Below are 22,845 nucleotides of genomic sequence, written 5' to 3'. Positions count from 1 at the left end.
GAAAGGGAACCTTTGGACACTTGGTGGGTTATAAGTTGGCGCAGCCACTTGGAAGAACAGTATGGAGATTGTTAAGAAAATTAAGAATGACCATGTGATCCAGCTATTGAACTACAGAGTGTTTGAAGGGTACCAAAACACTAACTTGAAAAGATACCTACACTCCTGTGTTCACTGCAGCATTATTTACAATAATCAGAATAGGAAACAACCTAAGTGTCCGTCAGTGGGTGCGTGAATAAAGAAGCTATGGTGTATATGTATGGCATACTACTGAGCCATAAAAAAAGAATGAAATCTTGCTATTGGCAAGAACATAGGTGGACCTTGAGGGTATTAAGCAGTGAAATAACTCAGAAGGAGAAAAACAAATACTGTATGGTTTTGCTTGTACATGGAATCTAAAAAAACAAAGATACAGAAGACAGATCAGTGGTTACCAGAGGGGAAGAGGTTTGGGAGGGGGGTGGGTAGTAGGCACAAAAGGGGGTCGATGGTAGGGTGTTGGATAGCAAGCAGACTTTTGGGTGAGTATAGTGTCTACAGATGTCAAATCACAGTGTTGTATACCTGACACTCCTCAAAAACAAAAACCACAACTACATCTCTGTTCCATTACACTCAGGTAACTGGCCCCTCCAGTGACAGGGCTGCTCATTTATTCTTGATATTCTATACACCAACAGCTCTTCCCTTTCTTATCGATCTTGGAAAGTATCGGAGTGACTCCTGTGTTCAAGAAATACCAATAGGCACGGTTACCATGGGATCCAGGTTTTGGTTGTGTGTGCATATGTGTCTCTTGTTGTCTTCTGAAACTCGGGCTCTCTGCATGACAGTTGAGTGTAACATTGGAGGCTACTCAGCCCTGCTCTGGCTGATATTCTAAATGTGAGAAGACAAAACACAACTGAACCAGCCATACACATGCCTTTATTTAGATCAACTCTTTTTCAGAATGCAGCCAAACTTATGAGTCAGTATCCAGCCCTCTTCCACTGAGCTAGTTTATCCCAGAGCAGGCCCATCCTGAAACAATGAGAACCAAGTGCTAGTTTGGTTACCGTCCCATGGGTGACACGAAGGCGATGGAGGACACTAACACAGGAAGTGCTGAGTGCCATTGGCAAACGCTTCTGTGAACAGCCTAGGGCAAGCTAAGGAGAGCATTTACTTCAGAGCTGAGGCCGCTCAGATCCTGAGCAAACCGCTCAGCTGGACTACAACTTGCTGAGGCAGACAGACACGTGGCTCCATGTGGCGAAAGGACAAAATTATTCTCTCTCATTCCTTAACTGAAGGGTCAGTGTGGGTGTGACAGATGGACAGATGCCCTGAGGCCGAGTGGGGAGTGAAGCAGAGGAGGAACACGATGAGGTGCCTGGAGGCTTGCTGGGGGGCCGGGCGGGGCGCAGCTACAGTGTCCTTTGAGGTAAGTGGCTCTAGCTATATTGGATGAAATGGAAATCCTGAGTGATCTCTATGGCCTTGGATGAGGCCAGCTTGGTTCAGGCATACATGGTGAGCTGCAGCCACTGAAAGAGGAAGTCCCAAGATCAGAATGCAACCAAGAAAAGAGAGCCCAACCCTAAGGGTCTGATAAGGTGGGGGGAGAATGACAGCCCCAGCATGCCAGACCCTGGGAAGATTTTCTAAGAAGCAGTGGTTTAGGGCCTGCTTCTCCGATCTCTACTAGGAAGGTATGTTTTCCAGCAGAAAAGCCTTTTAGGATCTGAGTACCCTTTGGAGTCTTCCCCCAATATGCATTCCCTATGAAGTTGCCTTTCTATTCCTTTCCTAGGCCATCCCTCCCCCAGCATTTGGAAGCGAGGAGCACACAGTGCCTCCAGTCACCCTCCACCTGGAATTTTAAGGTACAGGGTGAATATACTGCTTCTGTTAGGCTTTACCTCGAGAACGTTGAGTTTGATGATACCGTCTCCATCCTTGTCAAATGCATTAAAAGCTCCTGTGGGGAAGAACACACAGGCAGTTGCAGGCTCACTTCCCCTCCACTACTGTAACTTCTCTTCAGAGGACCGTCTGCTACGTGCTGTCCTTCAGCACAAAAATGTGCCAGGCAGGGTAGGCACAATCACCCTCCCTTTACCAGCCCATTCTGAGCTTAAAGTGGGCCTTTGCCTTTGTTCAGCTTGGAGAGAGTAGACTGGAAGATGGTCAGGCCGAGATTCCTACCGGTGCGGCCATCCGGCCCCAGGGCGCGGAAGGGCGGGCCCCCACACTTACGGAACATGCCCTCCAGCCTGACGAAGCAGCAGATGAAGCTGTCGAAGTCGATGTTCATGTGTTTGTCTGCATAGCGCATGGTAATGATGTCGTAGAGCTGGCTGTTGAGGTGAAAACCTGTGGAGGGTGGCGTGGGGAAGGAGGAAGTAGGCTGAGTCCTTGCCTGCATTATGTCCTGTTCCCTGCCTCTCAGCCACCCCGTGTCCCTCCTCTGTCCCCCCAACCCACCGACTCCGCTAGCCCTGTCCATGTCCCCGCCCCCCACCGTCTTCCCCAGCACCTGCGTCATTGACTGCATTTCGCATCTCATAGCTGTTGATGGTACCAGACTGGTCTGTGTCATAGTGTTTGAAAATTCTCTGGCAACAGAAAATTTGCAGACAGAGGTTACACGGTAAACCCCTGAATTAGCCCCCCTCCTTCACTCGCATGCTTCCTTCTCTTCTCACCTGCCAGGCTTTAATCTTCTTCCAGAGGTGATGGAACTCTTGCAAGTTCAGCCTGCCAGAGCCATCTGTCTGGAGGAAGGAGGTCAGGGCTACAGGACACGCATAGCGAGATCCCCCTGGACCGGGAGGAGAGGGTTCTAGCGACTACAGGGAAGGTCACCTCACAGGAAGGCTCTGCCCCGGGTAGCCACCCACTGCCCTGTCCTGGTATTTAACCCTCCCTTCCACGCCTCCGCAGTCAGAGTTCGTGTCTGCTCTAAAACCCAGGGAACCTGTCTCCTCAGGACCATGTTGGCTTAGACCAGGCCCTGGGCAGAATCCTAGGCCTGAGGTGAGGGCAGAGGTTAGGGGCTGGTTATAGCCCAATGTCCTGCCCAGCTGTGCCTCCTCCAACAGCCCCCTTCAGACCAGTAGCTCAGGACCTCAAGTCCTCCCTTAGGCACAAATTTGGGCCTCTCTTTCTGACTGGGCACCCCTTGTTGCCTTGGCCCCCGTGGGCTGCACAGGGGCTGATGACAGAGAAGTGTGGTGGGGAAGGGCAGCAGGAAGGATACATCCATGAGGGCGATCATGCTACGGCAGGACTCCAGCGTGAACCCTTGTGTCTTCAGGTCCTTATCTGGGGGGTAGGGAAGAGTGAGGAGCTTCTTTCAGGTACCTGGACACCCGCTCCTGCCTGCCCGTCCTCCACATACACTGTGAACCACTCACGTTTGTTCACAACCGTGTTAAGGATATTCTTGAGCTCATCTGCACAGACCTCCATGTCCTGAGGAGGAAGGAAGTAGAGAAGAACAGTCTGCAAAACAAGTCCCAGCTGTCCGTGCTTGTCAAGTCTCGGTCACTGCCGTGCTGTCCTGGGAAGCCGGGGCTTTTCCAAGGAAGACACGGCGCCCTCCACGTCCAGACTGCAGTGGGCAGCTCAGGGCATAAAGGCCTCTGAGCCACCCAAGCGGATGATGGTCTAGGACCTGACTGGTGGGTTTTTTCTGTACTACACATACATAGCCCCTGCTTCCACCAAAAGCCTAATGACCCCTACTGAACAATAGTGAAATAACCGGTCATTTGAGCAGGAGAGGAGTCAGGGTTGGCGGTACTCACATCGCCTGCTATCTGCCTAAAAATGTTCCGGAATTGCAACTGCTCCTCACTCTCTTGGTCAGTGTTGCCAGGCCGTGGCTGTGGAAGCACAAAGGAAGACTGGTTCACAGGTCATCAGGGAGATGGGCAGACGCAGGAGGAAATTCTTTCAGGGCCGAAGGAGCCAGAGTGTCGAAACAGCCCTAGGTGGCAGCAGGAGCTGGGTACAGGACAAAAGCTTTTCTTTCTTAGTTGAGCCTAGTGAGCTGGAGTGAGACTCCTCTAGGCCCCAGTGACCCTTCATGCCAGACATCCTAGCCAGAGAGCTTACATCAGCCATGCAGACATGTGGACAGCCCCCTTGGCCCTCTCTCCCCACCCACCAGCTAGAGCCTTCCCCACTGTTTTCAACTTGACCTTCTCAACCAGATGAGAAGGACAGAGGGGGCCAGAGCATTCTGACACCTCCAGCCACCTGTGTCCACCTGTGTCTTCAAGGCTAAGTCCTCGGACGACCCCCCACTCCACTGCATGGACCCTGCAGCATAGAGGACGTGGCCCTGGCTTTGTCTGTGGGCTCTGGTCCCTTAGCCTCAGCCCCACTAAGTTTCTATGCCCCCCTCTCTCCACTTGAATAGAACACCCTTCCCTGGGCTCTGCGGGCCTCCATTTCTGAGGTCCACCCCCTTTTCTGCTACTATCCTCTATTCCTCTCACTGTCAAGAGCTCGAAGATACCAGGAAACAGGGGCTGCTCTGTCTTGGGCTCTCTCAAGCTGGTTGTGTCTCAGGCTTTGCCTCCCGTTTCCTTCGCTGTCCGGGCTGGGGGCTCCAACGGGCAGGCTCAGCCTGTCCTTCCCAGGCCCAGCACTGGCGTGGTGTGGCTGCCAACCCCCAAGACATTCACCCAAGCAGCACCCCAAATTTTAGGAGAACTTGATGAGAGAAAAGGTCAGTGGGATACATCCAAACCTCCAGATGTTATAGGGACACCCCACCCTAGAGCCCCTCCAATCCAGAGGACTCCAGGGTACGCTGGCCACCCCATTCATGCCACATGCTCAAAAACCTGTGGGGATTTCTCTTGCTTATCAGGGCTTGTTTTGTCTTTGCCCTCCTCTGATTCCTGGTCCACACCCAGGTCCTTGTTGCTGTTTGCTCTGTCCGAAACGAAGATGATGGGCTGGAGAGAAGAGGGAAGTGGGGAAGGGGCAGGAAGGAAGCAGGGATTACAGGCTGAGCGGGCACGTGGATGCAGCCTCCCTCCTGGAGCAGCTTTGTCCAATGAAGAGAAGAGCAGAGTTGGGAGCTCTTGAACCTCAGTCCGAGCTCCATCCCTGCCACTAGCAAGCTGTCTGTGACTTGGGGAAAGATGCTAAGTCTTGATGGGCCTCCATTGCCCTGCCTTTCAAGCATGTTTCAAGTAAAAACATGGGCTTAGAGCAGATAGATATGGCTTCCAGTTTCCCCACTTATTAGTTGTGTGTGCTTGGGCAAGTTTCTTCACTTCTCTGAATATCTGTAAACTATAGAAACTATCTCAGTTCCTTATCTCCTGATGGTGGAGCTCTGAGGGTTAAGGTCGTCAGTACACGTGAAAATGCTAAGAGTGTTAAAAGCAGTGTGATTTATATTTTTCAAGTATTTTGGAGGCTTTTTCTTTTTAAATGGAAATACTGTTCAAATTAAATTTCCCCAGAAGCCCAGTGTATATGAAGTCATTGAAAACAAGCTTCTCTGCCCGATGAAGAGGATAGAGCTTTTTTCCCTCAGCACACCCATGTCACCCATGGTAGCTGGGAGGCACCAACAAGGAACCTCTACGACTCTGCAGAGGACAGACTGAAAAAAGGTCTCGGATTAGTGGCACAGTCAGTGGGGGAGAGGTCAGAACACAGAGCTGGAAGTCCAGCGCTGCCCTCACATACAAGCAATATCCTCTCTGGCCTCTGGTTACTCATCCATTAATGTGGATGACAAAACCTGCTTGACCTTTCCCATAGGACTCTTGGGTGGGGGTGCGCATGAGATACCAAGTATAAAATTGTACTGCAAAATATTTCAGACTCAAGACATGCTCATGCAAGTGAAGAGGACACAAAAAGAGTAGAGAGCAGTTGCCATGCTACGTGGATCCCAGCTGGAGCCATATGCCGCACAGGGAAAGTCAGAAGAAAGCTAACGCGTCAGGGTTTGTGGCTGCCGTGCAGAAAGCAATGGGGCAATCAGAGTCTCTCAGTGCAGAAAAGCAACCTGACTAGTTTCTGAATCTCTGCTTTTCCATGCTATTCATCTAGAACAGCACCAATGGGCAGACCTGTGGAAACAAGCTTCCAGAACTTTGGTTCCCAGCAGGCCCCAAAGGCCCTGGCTTGCCCTGCCTTTCAAGCAAAGGGTCTTGCTCAAGCAAGTGATTCTTGTGGGGATCCTAGAGCAGGTGTGGATCACAGTTGCAGGGGAAATGTGTGCCTATGGACGTGGTGTGTCCATGGGTCACCCCTGCTAAGGCACACGTCTCTGGGCCTAAGTGTGGGTCTGGATAACACAGGTCTTGGAGTGTAAGGAGCCTGAACCAGATTGGTAAGGGCAAGAAACATGGGTTTAGAGCAGATAGATATGGCTTCCAGTTTCCCCACTCCTTAGTTGTGTGTCCTTGGGCAAGTTTCTTCACTTCTCTGAATATTTGTAAACTATCTACAGAAAGGGAATGATAATGGCACCTACGTCATAGATGCTGTTGTAACAGAAAGCAGTGTATGTTTTACCCCTAGCACAGTGCCTGATATGTGGTAGGTGCTTGATCAATGTCAGCTCTGGTCTGCACCAGCTTCAATACTCAGAGGACCTCTATGTTGGATCTTTCCAGGAACCACCATAAACACTAGCACCAAACTTTGTCTGATGGCCTATGGCAACTACCTCATGGGCTTGAGGATTCTCAAATGTCATTTCCGGATGGCACTCTGGTCAACCCAAAATTTGGAATGGGTTAGCCATCATGGTAGGCCCCGGAGACCATGGGAAGGTTATGGGGTAAACGGAACAAGGATGTAGGAGGGAGTTTGAATTGCTCAACAACTGTAATCTTGAATTCTAAAACTACACAAAGGGAACAGTGCCCCTGGTCCCAGATGAAAGCTTAGCTCGGAGGCCCCTGAGATGCTCTAAGCACACATGGTCGCCTTTAGCAATAGTGTCCTTACAGCCGAGTGGTTATAACCAGGACACATAGGAGGAGATCTTAGAGGCCCTGGTGAATCCATAGATCACCACAACCTACCAAGACCCCAAGAGGGGAAGCTGCCCAGGTAGCTCTCATTCCCCATTAAACCAGTCAGGTTGCTGAGCTCCTCTGGGGCTGTGAGATCTCTTCCCTCTTCCCCACTGCTAGCTGGACGCAGCATGCCGAGTCTGTTGGGTCCCATGGCTTAGCGGAGCCTGCGTTTGGAACGAGAGATCACTTGTCTAGAAGGGGATTTGGAACAAGAGCGTCTCCTGGAATAAGAGCCCCAGCAATGACTTAGCCTCTCTGGGCATCCTCTTTTGCCCCAACCCCAGCAGGCCAAGAAAAAAGGATGAGTGGGGAGCAGGCAGGGAAAAGAAAGGAGGGAGAAGGAGCAGTCCTGTCTACAGAGCAGGTGGCTGGTATCTTGAGACCACCTCCTTGGAAACCCTCACACACCTATCTCACTGTACCCTGAGAAACAACCAGCTGCCATTCCCTCCAAGAATCAAGCCTTGCTTAGCAGAGCCAAACCCACTTCTGAGAGAAAAGGGGTGCTCCTTCTGGTTTTTGCAAGAGGCCGTTTTCACTGGTTGGCCATCCCCTCCCTCCCTCATTGGAGAGGTGGGCATGGGGGTGCAGAGCAGACTCTGGGGCCAGACTGCCCGGCTCCCAGTGCGGGCTCTAACACTTACTGGCTCTGCAGCCTTGGACAAGTCAGTTCATCTTTCTGTACCTTGTCCTCTGAAAGTGGGGATACTAACAGTACCAGTTTCACAGGGTCGTTGTGAGGATTGAGCATATCCATGCAAAGCACCTGGAAGAGTGCCTGGCACGCAGCCTTCCCTTGGCCCGTGTAACATTGGTCCACACCCAGAGCTGCACCTCGGGCCCAGGAGGGTGGCGGGGGGGCGGGCAGTGAGGGAGGAGGCAAGTCTGGTACACATGCAGTCACATACACACATGCACAAACACCCTCTGCTGTCTACCCACTCACCCTGTTACACCCACCTTGGTTTTTTTCTTTTTCTGCATAAGGAAAGGAAACAATAAATGCAGAATGAGTGAAAGTCAAGTTTCCAGAAAACCCAGTGGCTTTTGGCTTCCCTGTGACTTGGTCCTCAGCTTGGGGTGAGGTTCCGGGGTCCAGGAATCTGGCCTACATAGAACCAAAAGAGGCCTGGAGGGTGAAGGGAGGTGAGAATTTTCTGGGCCCAGAGACCGGCGGCTGCCCTGGTGGCGGCTCTGGTTTATAATCCACTCCTATTCTGGACACCACCGAGGAAAGGGATCTTCTGGCTAATGTTTTGTATTTTTTTTTTTTAATTAATTTATTTGACAGAGAGACAGTGAGAGAAGGAACACAAGCAGGGGGAGTGGGAGAGGGAGAAGCAGGCTTCCCACGGAGCAGGGAGCCGATGCGGGGCTCGATCCCAGGACCCTGGGATCATGACCTATGCCGAAGGCAGACGCTTAATGACTGAGCCACCGAGGCGCCAATGTTTTGTATTTTTAATGGAAGTTAGTTACTAAAACACCAAAAGAAGTGGCTCACCCAAATTGGCCTAAAAATGAATTTTGTTTGATTTACACAGTTTTGGGTTTTGTTTTCTTTTTTGTTTTTTTTCTGTTGTTTTTGCAAATATTTAACAGGGAGAGACTTAATATGGAAATCTAGGTTTTGGGCTTTAAAAAATAAATAAAACTAGAAGGTCTGGCAGGCTGCATGCGCCTGCGACCCACTGTGGCAAAAATGGGGAGCTGAGAGTAGCTGCTGTCGGCGCCCTCCAGATGCCACAGTCACCACCACTCCAGTTGTCCCTCCAACACTGAAGCTTAAGAGTCTGTTGAGAACTGCAGGCCATATGCCTGTGTCCAGGGACATCCAAACCCCCACACCTGCCTGCCCTGTTCAGGTGGCATGCCAGTTCCCATACTCTCCTGAGTTTGAAATTCCTGATAAATATACTACCCTGATGACTAATGTTTAAAAGATAAGAATAGAGGCGCCTGGGTGGCTCAGTGGGTTAAGCGTCTGACTTTGGCTCAGGTCGTGATCTTGGGGTCAAACTCTGCATTGGGTTCCACACTCAGCAGGGAGTCTGCTTGTCCCTCTGCCTCTGCCTCTGCCCCACCCCTTGCGTGTGCTCTCTCCTTCTCTCAAATAAATAAATAAAATCTTTAAAAATATATAAAATAAAAGATAAGAACAGAACCAAATGCACTTAATACTAAAACCAATGTCCCGTGATAATTCAGAAGGCACTTGGACAGGGTCGGGATTAGAACCGTGAGTGTGACTACCCAGAAGACAGTTCGGTGGGGCATTTGCTGTACTCTTATTGGCCAAAGTCACACAGCACAAGGGACTGGTTTACAAACCAGGGCCCCAAGGCCTAAGGCAGGCACAAGACTCCTTAATACAAGGAGACACCACATACGCCAACTCTGTGCTTGTAACTCTGGGATTCACATCCCTGGGAACAGGTCTTGGCATGTGACCAAGGAAAGAGCCTGAACCTGGGCTCCAGGAATCTAGATGTCAGTTCCAGCCCTGTCACTTATGAGCTCTGGGAACCCAAGGGAGCCATTTAACCCCACTGGGCCTCTCCTTCCTTACTTTAATGCCAGGGATAATAATAACCTTATTGCATCTCAGAAACTTTGCAAGGATCAAGTGAGGTAATGCACGGGAGAAGTACCTTGTAAGATATAAAGCCCATGACTAATAACCACCGTGTGGGAGCCCATGCTGTGCCAGACACTTCACATACATGATCTCACCAATTCCAACGTCACAAAGCCTTGCAAGGCACCTCCTATTCTATTTTACAGAGGAGGAAAACTGAGGGGTTATGTAACTTGTCCAAATCACCCAGCTGGTAGGTGGAGGACCCAGGTTTTGACACTGACTCCAGAGCTAGTGTGTATATTATGTATCTGAGATTGGCCCTCATAATCCAAGCTAGTTGCTGCCCTTGGTGTCCCTTCCTATGGCTTTGACCCCTCCCTCTAGCGGTTCAAACCACTTCTCCCCTCTAGGACTCTCTTCTGCATGTCCTAGCCCCTAGGCTATGTGGCCCCAGCGCCATGAGGCCTGTTACTCTAGTCATGGCAAAGAAAAATTGCAAGAATGTGGAAGAATTGCTCTGCACGCCCCCAGACTCCCATCTTCCTCTGCCAGTACCCTCTCTCCCCTCCACCACCCTTCTCTCCCCTGCCTGGATTAGGGAAGGTGACCCTCGGGACCTTTTCACACATCAGAACCAAACCACTCACCACTGGCCGATCCACGGAGATTGTATTTTCAACTTCCCTGTGAGAAACACAAACGTGGGGGGGGGGGGTCTCAGTGTCACCAGGAGCAAGCAGGAAGCACAGAGAGGATTTGCTCAGGTCATGCAGCTTCTCAGAGCCAGATCGGGACTGACCTCAAAGGAACCCCAGGACCTAATTCTCCCACCGCAGGAACCAGCCCCATGTTGGCACCAGCCCCAGCAGCCAAGGGCACACACATGGGTTCTTGCTGGCTTTGCCCAGAGCTCCCCAAAGTCAGGCCCAGCCACCTACCCATGGACCTTGTGTTTCTTTCAAGGGCAGAGTTCAGAGGAGTCGGGCTTATGAGCTCATCTTCAATGACCAAAAATGCAGGATATGGCCGTGCTGACTTCCCTGGCCACCTTACCTAAAAATTCCATCACCCCCAAGGCCTCCTATTCCTGTTCCCTACTCTCTTTCTTTCTTCTTATCACTTATCTTCCTGTAACATATATGTGTGTGTTTTTCCCCATGCCTTGTCTCCTGTTAGAATGTTAAACTCCACGAGGGCAGGGATTTCTTTGTTTAATTCACTGCCTAGCCTCAGTGCCTATAAGAAGAGTGCTTGGAACACAGCAGGTGCTCAAGAAATATCTGTGGGATGACAGACTGACTGAATGGAGGAGGTGAGGCTAGTGGCTCAGGAGCAGGGGAAGAGGGACGACGGACAGCCTGGTCAGCCTATCCAGGACTCCTAGAGGGGACTGGTCCAGCTACCTCATGCCTCCAGTCTCTGGAATGGGCTGCATGGGCTTTTAGGGACAGGTGGGGAACGGGGGGCTGACTCACTCAGAGAGGTTCCTCTTTTCGGAGAAGACCCGGAGGATGAATTCTCCCTCCTGGTGGGGCTCATAGGTGGAGGGTACAATGACGTACTCGCTGGGAGGCAGGCGGAAGCGCTCGGACACCTCTCGCATATTGATGTAGGTTTTGCTCCTGGCCTTGGAAGCATTGTACAGGAAGAAGTCCTTCTGCAGGTGCTGTTTGTTCCCATGCATCTGATGGAGAGAAGAGCCAAGGAACTGAGCTCCTTGCGAAGGACACCCTGTCCTGCTCACAGCCCCCCGGGGGTCTCTTCCCGACTCCCTGGTCACCCAGTTCACAGTCATGACCTACCTACCTCCAACTCCCAAGGCCTCAAATAGCTCAATATCCCCGGAGCTCCCTACCCCATTTCCTCCTCCTTTTCTGTTGTGATTCAGAAGTGAAGGTCAAGTCTATCATTCCCCCACTTACCGGAACTGCTGCTGGTCAGCTCCAAATCACCTCCAGGCTGGGGAAGGACCCCAAGGAGGCAGGAGGGGCCTTGGCTGGGGTCTGAGGGAGGCGATTCCTCCATCCCAAAGAGGGCAGTCACCCTCAGAATGTGTCTGTGTGACTGTGTGTGTGTAATTGTGAGTGCAAATGTGTATGAGTATGAGCAAGTGTGTGCGCATGTGTGTGAGACATGAATATGAATGTGTGAGAGCATGTGTGTGACTGTCTCTGGTGGGAAGAAAGAAAGGGCACATCGTGACAGTGACAGTCGGGAGGCCACCCTGAGGCACCTCTCTGGAGTTCGTGACACAGGCAAGACCCTCCCCTGTCATAGTCCTGCCCTCAAACCCCACCAGGAAGCTTCCCGATGTGCCACTGACGGACACAGGACCCCCGGGCAATGCTGCACACAATTGCTGGTCACTGCCACTTCTATACCTCTTTGGGAACCTTGAGGAGAAACAGAAAAAAGAAGATGCTCAGATTCTGTGGATTTCACATCTGAATCGGGATGAAAATCACGCAGGAAGGGAATGCCAGCAACCATGCAGTGAGTGCAGAAGCCTGATTTCCCACCACCTATCGAGCCAGCCCCAGCCCCACTCCACTTCCCCCATCCCAGGTTTTTTTCCTCCTGTGACAAATATCTAAGAGCTTCTGACACAAGTGGGCCCGATACCAGGAGTTCTGGGGGTCACTGAGTAGTGGGGAAGCCCCCGAAACCCTCCCCTCTGAGGAATGTAATGTGTGTCTAGGGCCGAAGCTGGTCAGGAGCTGCACACCTCGTAGATGGCAAAGCCAATGGTGAACAGGTTGGCCCCCAGCTTCCGGTCCTTCCGCCGGTTCTTCTGCATCAGGGCCACCAGGAAGCTGCAGATCACCTCGGAGTCGTCGGGGTCATCGTCCTCCTCCAGGAGCTTCAGACGGTACTGGGGGTTGGTCCAGAAAGTGTCTGTGCCCCCCAGGAAGGAAATGTACGTTCGGATCTGCCTCTCAGAGAACGGGCAGGGAGAGGAATAAGACAGAGGGGACCTGCTTATCTCCTGCCTCTAGGTGCTCAATAAATACAGAAGGAGTGATTCCGGCATTTGTCAAATGACGTGGGGGGAGCAGTAGGTAGCCTGGACCTTTCTACAGATGGAGCCCCACTGCTTGGCTGTTTGGCTCCGCCTCCTTCTCTGAACTGTGATTCTCAGTCTCTGCTGATGGCTTCCCTTTCCTCGCCTGCCCTTGAAATGCTGTTGGTCCCCGGGATGTGGGCTCAGGCCTCTCTCCCACCCCACTGTTCTATGCCCCCAGGCCGTCTTACCCACTTTTTAACTGTCCCTGCATAATGACGATGCAGATCCCAGCCCCCATGTGCATTTGACTCCCTCCCTCCCTCCCTCCCTCCTTCTCTTCTTTCCATCCTCTCTCCCACAAATATATGTTGAGTTCTAATCATACAACCAAGGACCATTCTAATCTGCGCATCCAATTCTCTGTGACACATCTTCACCTGGATATTCTACAGGGGCCTCAAACTTCCCACGTCCCCAGCTCAACTCCCCTCCCTACAAGCCCACGACCAACTCCACCAAAAAGCCAACAACACGCTGAGTTTTTTTCTCCTGTGTGTCTTATGTTGCGACACTGACACCATCCCCTCAGGTTCCCCCCAAACTGGGAAACTTGAAGTCACTCTTCAGGGACTTCACCCAATATTCTGTCCCCTGAACCTGCCCCCTTCCCTCCATCTCCACTGCTTGGGACTTGCTCCGGCTCTCATCATCTCTGGCTTGCACCCTTGCCGTCGCTGCTAACTCTGGGTTCAGTCCCCATCCTCAGCATTAGGAATGCAGCATCGTTCTGACACAGTGTCCTGCTTAAAAGTTGTTACCAGCTCCCTACTGCACGCTCCTCAGCCTGGCCGTCTCCTTCTCGGTAAAATGGGGAGGGTTTCATAAGACAAGATACCCCTGGGAACTTAGTACGGACTCAGCTCCCCCTGGAACTGGTTCTGCGCGGCCCCTCCCCCATCCAGAGCCTCTCCCACCTGGGAAGTTGCGGCAGCCTCCGGCAGAGCAGCCCCTCACCCAGCGGCCCTCATTCACGGACACTGTCCACGTCTGCAGCTTGTCGGACTCCAGGGCATCGGCCGTGAGGTTGCAGATCTCCAGTTTTGTGAAATGGTAGATGAAATCGTCATATGACATCCTGAGGGGTTGGAAGAGAGAGACCCATGTGGGAGGCTGGGACAAGCTCTGCACGATCAGACAGTTCAGACGAACTTGGGGATGGGCCCGGAGACGACCCTGTCTCTCCTTTTTAGGGTACACACTGTTCTCATGTCTCCACCCCAAACTAGCATCTCTTCCAGGAATGACTCAAACTTCTATGTCCTTGATGGGAGAGCTTGGCAGCACTTCAGTTCTCCAATAGAACTGTGTCCCTCCGTACTGGACCCAGCCACTGTGCTGGGCTCAGCAGAAAGAGAGGCAGACAACTAAGCAAGCAATTTCGAGGGTGATGAGTCTCACTAATTAATCCCAGGCCTGGGCAAAACAGGGGGATCCTGAAGAAAGTTCCCTGGAAGCTGAGACTTGAGGGCTGAGTAGAAATGATCTGAGTGAAGGGTGAGCGTGGCATTGGGTGAGCAAAGTAGAGCTGCCTTGGCTCAGAAGACAGCTCTGCAAAGGCCAGGGAGCAAGTAGCTGGAGCCGCATGTGCCACAGAGGGGCACAGGTGAGGCAGGAGCCACATCATGCTGGCTTGGTCCCAGGCTCAGTCACCACTGTGACCTGGTCAGCTCCTCTCAGAACCCCATCCTTGCTGGGCCTTGGACTGGAGGAGGAGAACAGGGCCCAGATCTCCTGAGGGCTGGGGTCTGATGGCCTCTTTCTGGGGATTGAGGTTTGAGATTTCAGCTCCCCACCTCATCCTTTACCTTTCGGGGCCTCCTGGGTCTTGGACTCACCAGAACTCTCCATCCTCAGTGACCTGGTGCTGCAGACGAGCCTTCTCAGCTTTGTCCACAAAGCTCCAGTCCTTCCAACTGGAGGGAAAATGGAGGAATTAGGGAAGGAAGAAGAAGGGGAGGCCTGATGTAGGTTGGTGCAGGAGGTATCAAGAGAAATATGAAAAAGTTGAAAGACTAGCCCGCCTCCAAATTGCAGCAAGCATGAAGCATCAAAATGAAAATCTGATCTGACTCCCTCAGTGTAAAACCCAATAATAGCTTCTCACCATCCGCAGGAATAAGACCTTAAATGGGTTTGTAAGGGCTTGATCCCTCTATGGCTCAGTTTTTTTGTTTGTTTGTTTGTTTTTATCCCTCCTCACACTTTAAAGGTTAAGAGCTGACCTCTGGAAATAGACTAACTGGATTCCATTTAGTTTCAGAATTTTTTTTTTTTTAAGTAGGCTTCATGCCCAGCAGGGAGCCCAACATGGGGCTTAAACTCACAACTCTGAGATTAAGACCAGAGCTGAGATCAAGAGTTGGACACTTAACAGACTGAGCTACCCAGGCGCCCCCCAGGATTCCATTTAATAATACCAGTACTAGCTGTGTAACCTTGAGCATGTCACTTAACCTCTCAGCGTCTGTTTCCCCAACTGCAAAAGGGGAATGAGTATTATCATCTACTTAGAGGGCTGCGACGAGCAATGAATGAAATGCATTCAAAATGCATGCAAAAGTTTTAGACCAGCGCCTGCCCTCTAATAAATAACTGTTTGAGTTCTAAGAAGACCAAGCATGTAAACATTTCCTTTCTCCTGCCACCTCAAGAAATAGCCTGGCTGCATGTTTCTAAAGGCTGGCTGGTTTTCTGTACTCTCCTCAGGAGGGAGGAAATGAAGCACATTTGTGTTTCAGGCACACTGAGGAGAAAAAAGCTAAACTGGGTTGTCCTTGGCAAGGGAAGGGACTGAGGAAGGGCTTGGGGTCAGGGAATGCTCGAGGAGAAACTGAGGTTCCAGAGAGCAGAAGGAGGGACCTAGAGCAGGGAGGGTGGTCTCTTTGAGTGACCCAGAGATGGGCCCCACTTGTCAGCACTCCCAGCAGGGAGGCATTGGCAGGATGTGGGTTAAGGCTGGATACCAAACTATGGGGCTAGAGAACACAGCGAGGGTCCCAGTGGGTGACCTGGGCCAGCGAACCGCTGACGGGGCTCCGAGGGCCTTACCCAGAGCAGAGAGCCTAAGTCCTATGTGGCTCTCTCCGGCGACCTTCCTCTACTCTTCCTATCCCACCCAAACTAGGTGAGGGACTCCCTCTTTGGGACCTTCATCTTCCTTATTAGAGGTCGTTTTGTCCTTCCCACTGGAACTTAAAGTCCACAGGGGCAGGGCCTGTGTCTCTCTGTTCATTTCTAAGTCCCTAGGTAGTAGCACCTGGGCACAGAGGAAGTGACAATTTGTCTCACTGCTGAGGGAAGGAATGCCGCGAATGTCTGCAAGAGGCAGTAAAAAGACTAGAGTCAGCAGATTACCCCAGTCTCTCTGGGGAGGCTGCCTGTTCAGGGAATATCCTCAGTGCCCAGACCTGTGCCTGCTGTCCAGCAGGTGCTCGGTGATAACTAAGTGAAGGATAGAGCCGAATGAACCAGCAATGCTAGTGCCGTGGGTGGAGGTAAGCCCAGGGGCTGAAGAGTCCTCATGCAGCGACCCAGTCCTGCTATGTCCTCTCGGGAATGAAAGAGCCCGAGGGGCTACCCCCCACTTAGTGAGGCATTTGGGATCCGGTGACTGGGTGCACTCTGAAAGCTTTGTAAATATTTTCCAGCCATCATATAACTTGCCTGTGTTTGTTACTTTTGCAGCACCCAGTTCACTCCTCTGGGTGATAAGGGGCAAGATCTTTCAGGGGCAGCAAGAGAGAGGAAATCTTAGCACTGGCTAGGCACTCTCCAGCTCACCGCGTAAGTGGTAACATTGTTCCCATTTTACAAAGAAGGAAACAGAGAAGGGAAATCACTACTCTAGTCCAGACCCCTGCCTTCAAACTTTGATTCTACCTGGACCTAGCCCATGCTTTCTAGAATCTTTCCTTTTCAGCCAATGGCCATCAGTGGGGTCTGTGGATCCCCAGCTCCCCTGGCTCCTCTGCAGGCCCTTCCCTGGAGCCCACATCCCCTCTTCCCCTCTGCGGATCATGGGTTTTGAGGGTAATTTTAGACGAGGCATTTGTAGGACTCTTATGGTGCAGTATCCAACACAGCCTGGCCCCGGGCTCTGCGGGCCCCCCTCACCTACCCATCACTCCAGGAGCCGTTCCACTCCACCTGGCCCCAGGGGTTCCGCAGCCGCACCAGCTTCACTTTCTCTCCCTTGAACAGGGCCTTGGACAAAGAGAAAAAGCTCTTTTGGTCTGGGCCTTCCTGGAAAGGGGGTTTTCGGTCTTGCCCTGAGGGCTAGGATGGGGCTAGGGAGAGAATCCTGTACTGCCTGGTCCTGGTCAAGGAGACTAATCAGAGGCTGTCTGTGGAATGGCAGAGGGAATGTCAGAACCCTAAGACTGAGTCTGCAGCGGTCCGGGCTTGACTATCTACTAAGAAGTGATTTTCCCGGCCATTATGAGCTTGAGGGGAGGAGGGAGGGTGTATTTTGTGGGGCCAGTCTAGCACACTAGGCGTCTCTGTTTGAATTAGAAAAAAAAAAAACCAACAACAACAAAACACCCCTGCCGGCTGAGGGACTACAGACAAATGGCCCCCATAGGTGGACCAATTAGAAAAAGGTGCCCCTTCCTCCAGTCTCTGCCCATCCCTGTGGATGGGGCCCAGCCTGCCCAGCTGTGCACAGTGGTCCTGACAAGTTTCCTGTCTCCAGCCAGACGTGCCAGGAGCAAAATATTGTAACTGTTCAACTCCCAGAGAACAGGAAACACGAGAACCCGTGAAATCAATTCCATAAAACCAAAGCGCTTTCTATCTGTTCCCTGGAAATGTTGGGGAAAACTGCCATCTTTAGCACTAAAAGCAAAGATGATCTGAGCGCCACCTTGTGGCAAGATCCACCTCTTACCCATCCCAGGGTGGGGGCGGCGGGGCCCTCCAGCCACAGGCGCCGGACCCAGACCTTGAGCAGAACACCCGCCCCGCCCTCCCTCCTGCCCCGCCCCAAGAGGAGGCAGGCTCTGCAGAGGTGAAGGGGCCCAGGAAGCTAAGTCCTGACTCCGGGAGGTGACCCAAGTGGCTCCCAAGCCCGCCCACCGCACCAGCCTCACCTCCTCCAGCCCAGTGACAGAGTAGGCATGGCCCTTGACTAGCCCACAAGCCATTCTTGTTTCATACTGAACCGGAACAATTGTCTGTGGAGCAAAAACCAGACAGCCTGTCAGGGGTTGGGGGGGCAGAAGTTCTGTCTCCTCTGAGACAAAGTGCACATGAGGTAATTTTCCAGGTTCTGTGAGGACAAGGACTCCTCCGTGCTCTGAAAGGGGGCCTCCCGACCATGCGAGGACCACTGCCGGCCCTTTCAGAGAGGCAAGAAGGCACAGCCGAGACCAGTGGTTCCCCTCAAGCTGGTGGCCCTGAAAAGGTCTGTTCTGACCATTGGAGATCTACGTGAGGCTGGGACGATGTCGAGGTAGGCGAGAACACCCCCGCCCCTCCTTTCTGGATCTCTTGCGGTCTTCAGAGGAGGAACAGGGACAGATGGCGGCTGCCCTGGGACTCAGGCTCCCCCCATCCCCTGAGCCCACCCAGAGCTGATTCCTCCCGGAAGAGAAAGGAAGTGAGAAAAGAGGTTAGATGAAATATATAGGTCTAACCTCCTTTCTGTATATCCCCTCATGTCCTCCAGACCCACCAAGAACATGATACTTGAGAAATCAAGAGTCACAGTGCCCAGGGAGGGGAATCTGGAGGAGGCCAGAGGCGAGTCCTGCTCAGACATGACTCAGCCTAAGAGGCAGGAGAAGCTTTTTCATTTGCAGAAATTCCCAAGTGGCAGCCCCAGGAGATGCTCGGCCGAGGGGTAGGATCTCCAACGCCCAGTGAGCCCTAGACCATATCTCTGTGGCTTCACGTTGCCTGGTAATGTGACAGCTTTAAGAAGAGCTTCCGGCAGCCATGCTGGGCTGTGCAGATCGTGAGCCTTTCCAAGCTCAGGGATGTGGGTGGAGCCGGGGCTTTTTGGCATCTTAGCCTCTTCCACATCTCAGTCCTTACATGACCCAGATCATGCTGAATAGAAAGGGATGGGGCAGGAGACCCACACATCCCTCAAGTCTAGACCTGGGAAACCACCTGCAACGACTCCTTTGGCATTACTTATGCACACCTAGCCAATCCTCCACTGGCAATCTGTCCCAAAGGATCATCACAACATGCACAAAGACGCATCTCTTAGGATGTTTTCATGATAGCATTTAAAAATAATAGCCAACACGAGAAAGAGAAAACAATCCAATTTTCCAAAATAGGGTATGGGGTTAATAAATTATAACTTATCTGTATGTCAGCATACTGTGCAGCCACCAAAAAATGTTTTAGGAGACACATTAACAATATAATTCATATTGGCATATTAAGAACATAAAGCTGGCTGAGAAAAGCATAACTACAAAGAGTATGAGATTTTAAAAACAAACATTTAGATGAACTGTATGCAAAGAAAAATCCTAGATGGATGTATACTAGATCCTTAGAGTTAACTACCTTTAGATGGGAGAGAATGTAGGTTAATTTTTCCTCTGTGCTTTTCTGGATGGCTCAGGCAGTATTCTTCAGCGAACGTGCATTACTTCCGAAAGTACTAGAATATAGCTCCATGAGGGAAGAGACTATTCTAGTGAACAAAAACTATTTTGTTTGTTTACTAGAAGGAGTGTCTGGCACTCAGTAGGAGCTCAATAAATATGTGTTGAAGGAACAACTGAATGAATTAGAAGAGGAGAAGTATTTTAAAATAAGTGAAGTCTCTCTTGTATTTCCGCTTGTTAATTTGTTATCAGAGAAACTGCCAGGACCACGGGTATGAAGGAACTCCCACAGAGATTCCCTCCAGATCCGGTCTCTCCCACCTTCTTCAGGAGCCTTGGAGCGGGCAAGTTATTCCAACCCAGACCCTTGGGAGGCCCATGCAGAGGTCAGTGTGGGAGGCACTGGCTGCTAAGGGGAATCTAACACCAGGAGGCCCGGGTCATGCAGGCCAGAGGGGTAGTCAGTCCTGAAAGCTGGAGGTGTACACACCCGGGTCGGTCTGTCATCTGAGCCTCTGGGGACGAGGTCTGAGTCCCTGAGCTGCGAGTTATCCATATTCCTCACCATCCGCGCAATCAACTCCCCCATTTTCAGTCCAGAAGGTGAGGTTCCATAGGTCATGTTTGTGCCATCCTGACGCCCGATGGGAACAAGGACAGTCCAGGAGAGGGAGTGAGAGCAAACAAGGGAGGGTGATGGAAAGGGAAGGAGACAGAGAGAAGGACGGGGACAGACAAGGAAAAGAGAGAGAAACAGCATGAATGGAGACAAGATGGAGAAAAGTGATACAGAAAGAAAATGTTCATCTACGGGTGTTTAATGCTAACTGATCTTCCCATGCTTTTGGACCCATTTGGAGTACGGGCAAAGGAAGGAAATTCAGGAATTCAGCTTGGGCCCCTTCCTCAGTGATGGAAGGTGCCAAGACTGTTACACACCAAGCAGCCTCCAGGGCAGGTGTGTCTCCTGAAAGTCAGGAGGCCTGGCCAGCCTACCATCTCCTTCCCCTTGGCCCCCGTCTCGGTTCACACCACTCTGCCACACCGAGGCCATGCCTGCTGGCCAAGCGTCTCTCAGATTACAACACAAAGTCCACGTCCTAAGAGAGACAAGACCAAAGCTCAGGGACTGGGAGGCTGTCTTGGGGAATGGCGGGCTCTGGTCCAGAACCAGATATGTGGCCAGCTTGATTGGGCCATGCTGAGGCCGAACCCCACTGACTACAGGAGGCCCGTGCTGACGCAGGCCTCTGGACCTATTTCTACCTAAAGTCCAGGGCTTGGAATGTCTTTGCCCCATCTCTTTGGTGAAAATCCCCAGGAACACTTCTTCCTTGAGAAATTTTCAAAGTTGAGAGCCAGTGCCTGCTTCCTAAAACAAAACATCCACCCTGTCCTGGAGGAAAGCCCTATGCTGCTCTTCATCACATGACAGGCTTCCTGACAGTCGGCAGCTCCCTGCCCTGCATCCCACACCCCAGACTTACATCAATGGAGCAGCCCATGAGGGAGCCTCTCTCGATGGCTTTCTTCATGATCTTGTACATGTCTCTGGGAGCATCCTTGATCTCAAAAAACTCGGTCACCCCTCCTGTGAAGTCCTCCATGGCCTCAGTAGTGTTCCCGCCTTTCAGAGCCTCGTAGGAACCATGGAGCCTTGGAGAGAGAATGAAGACCAGTCTGAGGTCACAGGGTTCCAGGAGACATGACCCGGGTGCCATGCCACCAGAATTTTACTCTCGGGTCCTGTGATGTTTTCTTATCTAATCCCCCAACAACCCTGTAAGCTAATGGGATGGATACTATGACTCCCTTTCTTCACACTGGAAAAACTGAGCTCCAGAGGCCAACAAGTGGCTTGCCCAAGGCACCAGAGACCCAGAAGCACTGGGACTAGAACCCAGCTATTCCTACCTCCTGAGAGTTCTCTTTCCACCATACCCTAAACCCTACGGAAGGGTTCCATTAAAGCCATTAGTAGTAGCTGCGGTGAAGCTTCGAAGTTGAGAGATAACATGACCTTATTAATATACTGCAAGGTCAGGAGGTTGAGCCAAGCAAGACCCTGGGATGTGAGCTTCAGAGATAGAATGCTCAGATCCAAGACTTGCAACACCGACCTTTAATTCTAAAGGCAGAATTAGAGTGCTCACTATGGGAAACCACATCTAAAGATTTTCTACACATGTCTTCATTCTCCTCTTAAATATAGTGTTTTTAGTTTGAGCCATTGCTTCCTAGATCCGATTGTCTCTGACTTTGGGTCACAGTTGAACACACACACACACACACACACACACACACACACACACACACACACACATACCTCCTCTAGTGACAGGACTTTGACTGGATTTTGCAGCCCCCCCACCTCTAGCCCTGCCTCACAACCTAAAGTGTTGTCTTACTTAGCATAAGCCTTCTCCAGCAGAGCACTCCAGAATTCATTGCGGTGGTTGGATTTGGTGAAAACCAGTTGATTGTTGTAAGTCGGCAGGCAGTCATCAATAACCACATCCACCCAGTCTCCATAGCGCCAGAACTGCACAAAAGCAACAAGTCACATTGTCAGATCACCTTTGGGAAACGTGTCTCTACTCCACATTCCTTAGAGTCTCTTTGACAAACAGTCGCATTTCCTCCACTCTGCGCCTTGGTGCTTGCCCATGCTCTTATGGCTTGGGGTGTGTGTATCTTTGTCTAACTGGACTGTGAGTTCCTCGGGGGCAGAAAGTGAGGTACCTACCACTTTATCTCTTCCACACAGTCCAGCCCCGTCCTGGGGTTGGTAGGTGCTCCGTGCATATCTGAGGACTTGAGATTTTCATTCTCCTGATCAGTAGGTCTGGAGTGGGGTCTATGTATTGTATTTTAGGTATTTTAACTGACTCTAGTGTGCAGCCAGTGTTGAGAACTACTGGTCTAGGTGAAGGTGATGTATTGATTATAGATTTCTTGATGACAAACAAGGTAGAAATTGCTGCTGAAGAAGAAAGATTGACAGGGAAGAGGGAAGTGCCCCAGAATATACTCTGGCCATAACAGGATCATCGTCTACTAATTCCAGTTCTGGATGTTGTTCTCTCTCTCTCTCTCTCTCTCTCTCTCTCTCTCTCTCTTTTTAAGGTTTTATTTATTTATTTGAGCTAGAGCATGAGCTGGATGGAGAGGGAGAGAATCTGAAGCAGACTCCACACTGAGCAAAGAGACCGACATGGGGCTCAATCTCATGGCCCTGAGATCATGACCTGAGCCAAAATCAAGAGTCGGCCACTTAACCGACAGAACCACCCAGAAGCCCCTGGATGTTGTTCTTTCTTGAACAAATCAGTTTTAACTGAGGAAGGCCAAATATGGTTTAATCTCCTTCTAATGACATTTTTTCCTTTATTGAAAAGAGGGCAAAAATCTATCTGGTCTTTATATATGACCCTCGAGGCATAAGACCCTTGAAATATCAGAGGAATACTTAGCAGCTTGATGGCCCAGGAGAGAAACAAAAATGAGGACCTGGCTGCCTTACCCATGCTCAGAGGGCAGCAGGACTGTGAACCTGAACCTGATCAGGGACCTTTTCTG

At 51.2% G+C, this 22,845-nt stretch overlaps 1 protein-coding gene across 6 annotated transcripts in view; it reads right to left on the bottom strand.

Moving 5' to 3' along the window:
- Window positions 1-922: 922 nt before the first annotated feature.
- Window positions 923-22,845, bottom strand: part of CAPN3 (calpain 3) — a 46,991-nt gene continuing 25,068 nt past the window's right edge. For 2 of the 6 annotated variants that reach the window (XM_027572315.2, XM_027572319.2), the window contains 21 exons: window positions 21,675-21,808; window positions 20,754-20,922; window positions 19,757-19,900; window positions 17,788-17,871; window positions 16,815-16,900; window positions 14,533-14,610; window positions 13,612-13,772; window positions 12,359-12,528; window positions 12,015-12,026; window positions 11,109-11,317; window positions 10,281-10,317; window positions 8,013-8,030; window positions 4,848-4,961; window positions 3,801-3,878; window positions 3,408-3,465; window positions 3,251-3,315; window positions 2,697-2,765; window positions 2,528-2,606; window positions 2,248-2,364; window positions 1,911-1,969; window positions 923-1,535 (listed from right to left, as the gene is read on the bottom strand). In XM_027572315.2, coding sequence (XP_027428116.1) covers window positions 1,509-1,535; window positions 1,911-1,969; window positions 2,248-2,364; window positions 2,528-2,606; window positions 2,697-2,765; window positions 3,251-3,315; window positions 3,408-3,465; window positions 3,801-3,878; window positions 4,848-4,961; window positions 8,013-8,030; window positions 10,281-10,317; window positions 11,109-11,317; window positions 12,015-12,026; window positions 12,359-12,528; window positions 13,612-13,772; window positions 14,533-14,610; window positions 16,815-16,900; window positions 17,788-17,871; window positions 19,757-19,900; window positions 20,754-20,922; window positions 21,675-21,808 — 1,968 coding nt within the window. In that variant the 3' untranslated portion in view covers window positions 923-1,508. Of the gene's footprint in view, window positions 1,536-1,910; window positions 1,970-2,247; window positions 2,365-2,527; window positions 2,607-2,696; window positions 2,766-3,250; window positions 3,316-3,407; window positions 3,466-3,800; window positions 3,879-4,847; window positions 4,962-8,012; window positions 8,031-10,280; window positions 10,318-11,108; window positions 11,318-11,555; window positions 11,990-12,014; window positions 12,027-12,358; window positions 12,529-13,611; window positions 13,773-14,532; window positions 14,611-16,814; window positions 16,901-17,787; window positions 17,872-19,756; window positions 19,901-20,753; window positions 20,923-21,674; window positions 21,809-22,845 lie in introns of those variants that run through there. The other 4 variants (XM_027572316.2, XM_027572317.2, XM_027572318.2 and 1 more) reach the window with 4 other exon arrangements.

The sequence above is a fragment of the Zalophus californianus genome, chromosome 6 (genome assembly GCF_009762305.2).
Source record: "Zalophus californianus isolate mZalCal1 chromosome 6, mZalCal1.pri.v2, whole genome shotgun sequence".
In the NCBI taxonomy this organism is placed as follows: Eukaryota; Metazoa; Chordata; class Mammalia; order Carnivora; family Otariidae; genus Zalophus; species Zalophus californianus.
The sequence above is the reverse complement of the archived record's forward strand: the minus strand, read 5'-3'. Positions and strand labels throughout refer to the sequence as shown.